This window comes from Bemisia tabaci, chromosome 5, assembly GCF_918797505.1.
Source record: "Bemisia tabaci chromosome 5, PGI_BMITA_v3".
NCBI lineage: Eukaryota > Metazoa > Arthropoda > Insecta > Hemiptera > Aleyrodidae > Bemisia > Bemisia tabaci.
The window spans coordinates 11,235,457-11,245,025 of NC_092797.1; the positions used below are offsets into that span (position 1 = coordinate 11,235,457).

At 39.8% G+C, this 9,569-nt stretch overlaps 1 protein-coding gene across 3 annotated transcripts in view; it reads left to right on the forward strand.

Annotated features, from left to right (window-relative positions):
* LOC109042152 (uncharacterized) overlaps nucleotides 1-9,112 on the forward strand; it is a 179,480-nt gene extending 170,368 nt beyond the window's left edge. For all 3 annotated transcript variants that reach the window (XM_019058734.2, XM_072300287.1, XM_019058735.2), the window contains one exon: nucleotides 1,374-9,112. In XM_019058734.2, the coding sequence (XP_018914279.2) occupies nucleotides 1,374-3,302 (1,929 nt within the window). In that variant the 3' untranslated portion in view covers nucleotides 3,303-9,112. The remainder of the gene's footprint in view (nucleotides 1-1,373) is intronic.
* The last annotated feature ends 457 nt before the right edge of the window (nucleotides 9,113-9,569 follow it).

Consider the following 9,569-nt stretch of genomic DNA (forward strand, 5'->3'; position numbering starts at 1 on the left):
AATGCTTCATAAATATTTATGATGAGCATTACTTCATTTTATTCACAAAAATGCTATTTAATTAAACTCATACTCTCGGTGGGTGGGGGGGGGGGGGGGGGGCAAAGAAACATTTTCAAATCCTAAAGTAAAATGAAGAATTAAAATTGATTAGTTCCAGTGACAATTGATAATAAAATCAGCATTTCAGCAAAAAGTGTCTGAGGAGCATTAATCAAGGAGGGTTTGTTGTTAAAAAGAAAAAAAAAATCGTGGTAACTTACTTTACAGTGTGACACCCATTTTGGGTTGAAAGTCTCGTTACAACACAAGGTGCTTTTCGTGAAGAAGAACAATAATCACAATTTTGACAGTTTTATGTCTCAATGAGGAAGTGTACTTTACGGGGGGGGGGGGGGGTGAAGGATAGAGAATATCCTCGGGAAGATAAGAGTCCGGGAGCCTTCTTGATCAGTTTTACACATCTTCAACTCTTAGATGTAAACTTAAACGAGAGTTATCAAGGCATCTAAAGACCTAAAAAATCGAGAATTATCAGGGAAAATCTTGAGGAACGTCGTAGATCTGACTTTAGCTCTTGTCAGTTAGCCCTGCGTTTTAAATTGAGGGAACGCGAGCTCCCATGTGACCAGATAGCGGTATCACTCTCAGATGTCACGATTGCTCAAGGAGAAAAGCAGGAATAATTCACAGCGCGTGGCTTGCGAAGCAGTGACTGTACCTCACTGTCAGTTCGCCTTCAGTTTTCCGTGTAGGCAAACCGCGCTCCCCCGTGGCCGAATAGTGGTATCACTCTCAGGCGTCACGATTGCTCGAGAATGAAAGCAGAAAAATTCAGCAAACGTCTAACCTAGACGTTTGGCGTGCGGAGCCTTGACTTAACCTCTTTTTCTTCTTCTTTTCTTCTCATTTTTTTTTTTTTGGGGGGGGGGGGATATTTTGCTGTTTATCACTTTGAAATTGCTCTGTCGGACAATTGATATTCCTTAATTGCTTAATTTATTTGCATGTCCAGATATTTGTATGATTATGAAATGATCGACACATAAATGAATGCAACTAATTACTTCGAACATATACTTAAAATTGATTCACGAAAATGCAGTTTTTTTTGTATAAACAAGATCGGGCCCCTAAATTTTGCCTTGGTTGGGCCTGGATCTTTCGTGCAAGCACGATTTCCCACTCAGAATGAGTTTCACAGAGATTCCAGTGATTTTGTCTGTCATTCTATTCTCCTCTATTTGTTTTGTTATTCTGTATTCTGAATGGAGGAAAAGCGATGTTGCCAATTTGCTGGATCCGCCAATGGTTCCATGCATGACATTGAATGCCCTTTGGTAAATGATCTAATCGTGTGTGTTGTATTTCAGATTGCGGACGGCGGCTCGGAATCTAGTTGCGAGGACCACTGCTACCAGTCGGGCGCCAGCGTCGAGCTGACCAACGACTCGAAGACCGCCTCCGACTCGGGCGTCAACACGCACAACAGCGGCGGCTCCACCCCCGTCAACAGCCTCCCACCGTACCCGTCCTCGGAGCTCGTCAGCGGCTTCGACAAGCTCGGCTCCCCGTCGCCCCACCCCGACGACCCCGAGGCCCCCGCCCAGGACCCCGCCCCCGCCCCCGAGACCCAAACCCCCAGCCCACCACCAGCGCCCCCCAGCGCCGATGTCTGCGCCACCCACCCCCATGTTCCTGTCGAAGACGTGACGAGTAGCATTTCGACCGCTCAAAGTGTGGAGACGCCCGACCCCAGCGGCGGAGCCACGTCGGAGGGCGCCACGCTCGCTGTCCTCGACGCGGTCAACGACAATAAGGAGAATTGTGATGTTAATATATGCTCAAAGCAGGAAGCCTCCAGTGTTAGTTGTAATTCTAAGATATTAGCCAAAGCCAATCTGAGCGTCGTCGAGAGCAACAGTATTCGCGCGTGTGAGAGCGCGCCGCCCGCCGACGACCAGACGTCCAATCCGAAAGTAGAGAAGGGCTCCAATAAGCAGAGCAAGGGGAAATCCGCCCAAGCGCCCAGCCCAAAGAACTCGAAGAAATCCAAATCTAAATCCAAATCGAAAATTCAGCAAGCGCCCGGCTCGAAACAATCCAAGAATAACCATTCGGAAGAGCCTGAGGTTGAGAATGCCAGCGCTGAGACCAGCGAGCGAACGTCGACCCCAACGTCGAAGACCAGCAAGAAGCTGAAGAAGGGCCAGGAGAGGAAGTCCAAAGAGAGCATCACCCCCGAGAAGCAAATCGTCGATGTAAACAAAGAGTCCGAGTCGAAACAGAGCAAGGAAAAAAGTCCTCGCCCGGATTGCGAGCTCAACGGTAAAGACACCGATGTCAAATCGGAGGTAGAAACAGGTGCTGAAAAGAATGTGATCGAAGCTATTTCTGAGTTTCACCCATCTGAGAGTCAGTGCTGTCTAAGCGAGGTCTCAGTTGTCGATAATGCAGAGCCCAAAATAGAGATAGAATTCTGCGTTGATGTTGCTGGTTCTGAAGATGAAGTCTCGCCGAGCGAGAAGGCTCCGGATGTGCCCGATAGTAGAGTAGAGGTCGGAGGCTGTGAAGAGGGCGCCATGGAGCCGAAAGCGCCCAACGCTGCTCCCGCCGACGAGCAGCGGTTTCTGGCGACGTTCGTCAATCTGGAGGAGATAGGCGAGACCGTCGACGGTGAGGAGGTCGGGATATCGAGATTCTCATCCTGTCGGGATGTCGAGCCCAAGAGACCGCCCAGACGCAAGAAGAGCGAGAAGCGACTCGCGGAGAATGTCGCCTCGCAGGTCCTCGACGAGGTCCTGGCGGAGGCTGCTGAGAAAGTGTCGGAGGTGCAGAATACACCCCCAGGGAAGATCACGGAAGCGGTGAGCAAGTGGCTTACTGAAAATGGTGGTGTCTTACCGCCGTTACCACAGAGTCAAGATGACGATTGGGAGGAAGAAGATGAGGAACTAGAAGAGGAATCAATAGCGACCGATCAAAAAAACTCGGAAAGCAACCCTTTTCCTGCGTCATTGCCTGAGCGTGACGGATCCCCCGAAGGGGGCGGGAAAAGGGTTGCTACCCCGAAAATCGGTGCCGAATCCGACGACGAGACAGTCACAACCATCGATGAGAAATCTAAGCTGCTGGAACTAGGCGACGACAGCGGTTGCAGCCTCCGGAACAGGTCGGGCGAGAAACCGCCTGGGGACGCTGCGCCCGATCAAACTGATACTTCCAATCATGAAAACAAGACTGATCTTAAAGTACATCATTCTTCTTCTTTCCCTTGTGGTATTTGTTGTAATATTCTTTGATACTTACAAATTTTTATATATGCTTTCCTTTTAATACCTATCCTTTCATTCGAAGTGCACTTTTTTTCGTTTTTTATACAAAAGCCGAGCAGCTTTGTAACTTTTAAACCAGATTGTTTCCTTTTTACTTAATTGTTAAGGATGTTTATTTTAGGGACCTCAAGTTGTTGACCCCTCATTTGATTAAGCTAAGATGATTTTTTCTCAAGTTGAAATGTTGTTTGTTGTTTATTTTCCCTGCGGCGCAAACCTGTGAATCTTGTGATGAGTTCTTTAATTCTATCTTCTTAAAGTGTACCGTGAAGTACCGTGCAGGGTATCTTTATTTACTTTTTTCATTTAAAAATAAACTATGTCCTAAGCTGCGTTATAATTCCTTCAGCCCTAGCTTTCTTTAAATCCTATCATTGACATTTTCAAGTAAATTTAATGTCATTTTTAGTAATGTGCATTTTTTAAAAATGCCTTTTTATTTTAATAGGAGAAGACAGAGGTAAATATTGTCTGATTTTTTTCAAACGCAGATTCACGAGAGCGAGAATCGAACGCATTGAAGCGCTTTGGCTATTAGAGGCTACCCGGGGTTTCGATTTTATTTCATGAATTTATTTGTTTGTTGAAAGGATGTAAATTAAACGTAACCAATTTATTTTTTCTAGAGGGTATCACCTTTTAGTTTGAATCTCTGACTACTGAAAGTAAAAACTTTCGTTTTAACCATGAATATATTCGCTTTCGTATCTTGTTCTTTTGTCGTTAGCCAACTACATAAGTTTAATCTAACTTAAAATGAAGGCAATGGGCCTGTTGCATGCAAGAGATACAGCCGCGCGAATAGACTTTTTAGAGGTTAAATGACACGAAAATTACGATGGTCACATTAAAAAAGTCTGAAATACACCCCTTACTGCGCAATTTGCGTTGTTAGGAACGCGCTTTTTCAAATTTCCCGCGCCTGGGGGCAGTTTTCTAATCACCGGAAACGAGCAAACGACGGCCTCGGTGATATCCGGAAGATGCCGAGTCGTTGTTGTTGTTGTTCTTTTTTCCTTCAGATTATTTACAAACCCAACGTGATCTCTCATAGTGGTCCATATACGCTTTACGCGGTAACTAAATTAATCAACTTTTAAATATCCTACGCAATCCTTCTACATTTCATTTCACGAAATCACGATCTCCGATTTTCAGGTTATGTTGTCAGTTTTAGTTGACCGGAAATAGCCGCGAGTTGCCGCGTTACTTGTTTCCGATAGAAAACTGCCCCCAAACGCAGGCAATTTGAAAAAACGCATTCCTAACAACCCAAATTGCGCAGGAAGGAGTGTATTTCAGACTTTTCCAATGTGACCATCGTAATTTTCGTGTCATTTTACCTCCAAAAAGTCTATTCATACGGCTGTATCTCTTGCATGCAACAGGCCCATTGAAGGATCCAAACATTTTTACCTCACCCACCTCTTTTTTCAGGGGTGGAAGGAAGATGTCTCTAGGAGAGAGGGGTCCAGGTATTAGGAAAAGGTGCTCTAGTCTTGTAATAGGTGATTTACAAGAACTATTATTTAAGCAATACTTTATTGTGATAACTATTGTTTGACATAATTTAAACTGTTGAGCAAGTTACAAAACTTTAAAACTATGGTCTTTGAATCCGGCATGAATTTTTTAGATGGTAAATACTATAACTTTAGGCGTAAAGTTACCGAATACCCTCATGCCAGGATTTGGCTCTTTCTTTCATTTTGAACTTATCATTTGACTTATGTCCTCAAGCTGCCCTCGTTCAGAGATCATAATCGTTTAAAGTCCTAACCGCTCATGCAAGGATTTCGATGAATGGTACATGCATCAAACAGTCGTTACAAATTTGATACATAGACTTATCGCTGACATAAGCAAAGAGAACATTCGTCGTTTCAAATCCCGTGTAGTTGGCATTAAATTGCATTAGAAGTGAAAAAATCCGCTCAACACAAGTTTTATTCAGTACATATTGTCTGATAAAAATCATAAACTACACAGTTTCACAATGACAGCCATGGAATAAGTCTTGATGATTATTTTAAAAGGTGGCTTTGAATTGAATTGAATTTGAAAATTACTAAAGAATACGACAGGTGGTCAAAGCTTGCTCCAACCTAGTTTTTCGACATATTGCGGTGTCGATATCTACACCTTGATTTAAAGTTTTTCTTCAAGCTAACCAAACATTTACCTCTGAGCATAATGTAATACATTAGACATTTGCCTTTTGTTTTGATTTGCTGCTTAGGGAGTATCAGTGCCTGAATTTTAAATTTGTATTTCTTTTTAGAGCTTCGATCGAACTTACAAATTCCTCTCATAATTCAATTTTATTTCTTTTTCCTTTTTGCCTGCACTAAGAGCCATTCTTGGGATTTTCCACAAATTTTAGTCTTTGCTATACCTCCTCACATCCCGCTCTTATAATCTCATGAGCAGCTTTATTATAACGGGACGTTGCCATGAGAAAAAAAGTTGGTCAATATCAAGTATAAAGCTCATTATAAGTTTAACATGAAAGTGCAAAAGGAAAAATTATAAAAAATAGATCTGAAAACTTCCAATTCTATTGTTTCTACTTGTCTCGAAAGAAAAGAACCCTTCAACAAACTAATTACTCTTTTTCTGCACTCAACTTATTTACCCTGTCTTTTTCTCGTCTCTCCTGTTTGTCTGTTCTCTTTTTCAAAATTAGTTTCTAAAGTGACTTATGAATCAAAACTTTTCTTTGCTAATCAAAATAATATCAGTTTGATCAAACAAAGTATTGATAATGGTAATGGCATTATTAATTAATCATTGACACGAACAAAGAAAATAAACAATAAGAAATAATAATGACTCGCTGTGATAGGATTTGTTTTGAAAGAAGTGCAACGTGCAACCGTTGATTTTATTAAATTTTACCTGTAAATAAAGAAATTGTATGATCTTAAAGATACTTATATATTTATTAATCCTGATTTACTATCGTGTATATATGGCAGTAGCAATTAGGCATGTCCTAACTCCTCAAAAGGCATAGCCTTTTCATCGGGTTTTCATTTTTGATCATCCACTCATTTTTTAATTATATGATTGATAGCTGCGATTGAAACGAGTGATGCATGTGTCGCAGGCAATTGGCGATCGCCGGCAATTTACAAGCCGGTGGTGAATAAATATAAAAAATCATAAAATTCAAAAAGAAAAGAACAAGATTAGAGTGTTGATTATGTTGCCTATAATGTGAATAGACACTGTTCCATCCTTAAAAACATGGCAGGAATAAGCACACTCAGAAAAGCGTGTAGTGAACTGCGTGACATTAGTTGGGTTGAGATCGGACAGGCAACTAAACTAACATCGTGACAAAGCGTAGAGTATCACAAAAAATGAAGGCGCTTCAAGCCGATCTCTTACTTTTAAAGACCATAAACCTTAAAAATTGCATCATGCCGATGCGCATTGTTGCGATTTATTGAAACAACAACGTGTGGACCGCTTGCCAATTGCCGGCGCTTTCTAATTGCCTGCGACACATGTAGAACTAAGAAGTAAGAAAAAATAACCGAGAAAAACGTGAGGATGTACTTTGCAATCGTGTATTATATTCTGTTTAATTCTAAATGCAAATAAAAATAATTTACCCAGCTTTTTGTAAAATTGCAAACTTATGTGAATGGTTGCTACCTATTAATAGCGTAATAAGAGCAAGATACCTATCGATTTTTATGAACCTTTCGCTTAATTAGGTAAATTACTTGACTGTCAAAGTTTTGCAATTCCTAATATCCTGTATACTTTTCTTGAGTATTTTTCGTTTCTTGTAGAGTCGACAAAAGAAGTGTACCTTCATTCGTTGCTTTAAAATCAAACTATCTCAGTAAACTTAATCCATTATGAATACAATCCTTGGATATTCTGCTCATTTCATATTTTTTTAGAAATAATCATACTTAACATTTCTATCGACGTTTGATGTATGAATAAGTTGATTCCCAGTTGATCACCTTCTAAGTTTATGAAAACTAGAAAGATTCTTAAATTTATATTTTGAACTGGGAATAGAACATGCGCGTGTGATCATAAATCTCATAGTCAAACGTCTGATCATCAAGTTATTCAGTTCTTAGAAACCGCTGGATACCTAGATATTATTTGAAGTGTATTTGTCTTATAAAATTAGTCAATTCAAATTTCTAGAACATTTTGTAGCATGTTTTTGTGGCTTTAACTTTTTTCAGTGACTCAAAAAGTAGATATACCATATTTTTCACCTTATGCAGGCAGAACAGACAGGTATCTGACCCTCTCTGGAGCTGTACCTCACATCAACGTATTTGAAAAGACGCATGACTTCCCTGTTTAGTACTTTAATCTACAAAGAAGGGATTTCTGAATGAATTTACCGCCTATTGACCCTCGGGAACTGTAGTGGGCAGTGCCAGAAAAAAAACTAAACCATCACGAAAAATTTTGTTTCCACATTTGCAACTATCACTGTAGCATTTAAAAGTTGGCTCACGGTTTGCCGAGAAATCTAGAGCTTTTCTGTGTGTCACCAAACGTAAACATTTCTTGCGTTCCAAATTCATCTCGAAATGTGATCGCCAGAAGTTCAATCAGACTCAATGCAAAGATAAGTTCCGAATGTTCAACTTTTTTGAGGTTTCTCTCCGTTTCCACGATCGAATTCCTGTTAAATATAGGCATGTCTAAGGATGTTGTGGGTACCAAAAATCTAGAAAATATCTCAGCAACCCATAGGCTAGATTTTAAATTCTACAGCTCCCTGGAGAGACATCAGGTAGGAAAATATGGGCGAATGAACTGAAAATAGCCACCCCCGAACCAGCACAGATTTTCTTCAACACCCCAAGAACGAGAGAGTACAAGTATAGTTTGACGTCTTGAAGAGTAGGAGGTATTTGTATACAAAGGGAGTTTTAGAGATACATAGATCTACCGAGACATTTTTGTGGACCATACGCCGTTCATGTTTTTCCTTTATTTTTTTTAACAAAAAAAAAATCACTTTACGGATGAATTGTTACTCATTAGCGAGTTATCATAATAAACGTATGCTCCATTACACAATGCCGTCAAACTAAGCAGAATTTTTCTTTTCGTATACAAAGATATAATACAGAGTTTAATACAAAGAACTGTGAAATGGCAAGGCATTTACAAAGACGTGCGCGATTTGCCCACAGTTTTGTATACATGGTTTAGACATGAGAACTTTGGAGAATTAAGAGCACGTGAACCCAAAGCTTCCAGAAAATCATCCATTGGAGAAATGAAAATTCATGTTAAAGTTAAAGTAAACAGTACCGCAGATCCATGAAACTATGTGGTTAAGTGAAAGACAATGACTAGAAGAATGGTTAGATGAAAGATAATGACTCAATTAATCAATCAGAAATCGAAGAACTCATGCTCACTGCTCATACAGGTAGTGATAAGTTTCATTAAACGGTATGTTTGAAACACACTGTTTTGGAAACTTCAAGTGCTCTCACTTGAACGTCACAGGTACTTTTTTTTTTAAAAAAAAAATTCCTTAATTTCATAAACTACTCTGAGCAATTATTCGCGGGTACTTCCCAAACGTCAGTTTATTTTTCTGTCAACTCTGTTACATGAACATTTAATTGTTAATCTTGTTGAAATTATATGTTGCTCTGTTAAATCGAAAACTCATGTTAAATTTTTATATCCTGTAAAAACAGATCATCATGGTTGTACCTGTATGTTTGCTTTTTAATTAAATTGGATAAAATTAAAGTTTTATTTGCATGTAATTTTTTACTGAAACATTTTGTTTCCACCAGCAACCCAAATTTTCAAAATAAAAAACTCATTAATCTGATATTTGCTCTCTAAATTAACAATGGTAGGAGTGGAACTGAAGTTTGGGTCGAATTTTTGGGCAAAATCTATCTGGAAAGTTGTCTATGTGCCAAATTATGTTAATATTTTCCTCAGATTTTGCAAGGGGCCATCCGGGTTCCGTAGACTACTATGAATTCATTCTGAAGCTCTTCTTTGAATTAGTTTTTTAAGCGGATGATTCGCAGGCTAGTATAGTGACGATTAAGTTTAGGGAGTAAGACACTATGTAATGGGCACTTTTTGAATTTTTCGAACGTTTCACTCGAATATAATTATAAACCCCCAAGTGTAAGACATGGAATAAACGTATTAAATAGAGTCTTGAAAAGGAGGAATGAAAAGGAATTACATACGCGGTTTTCTTCT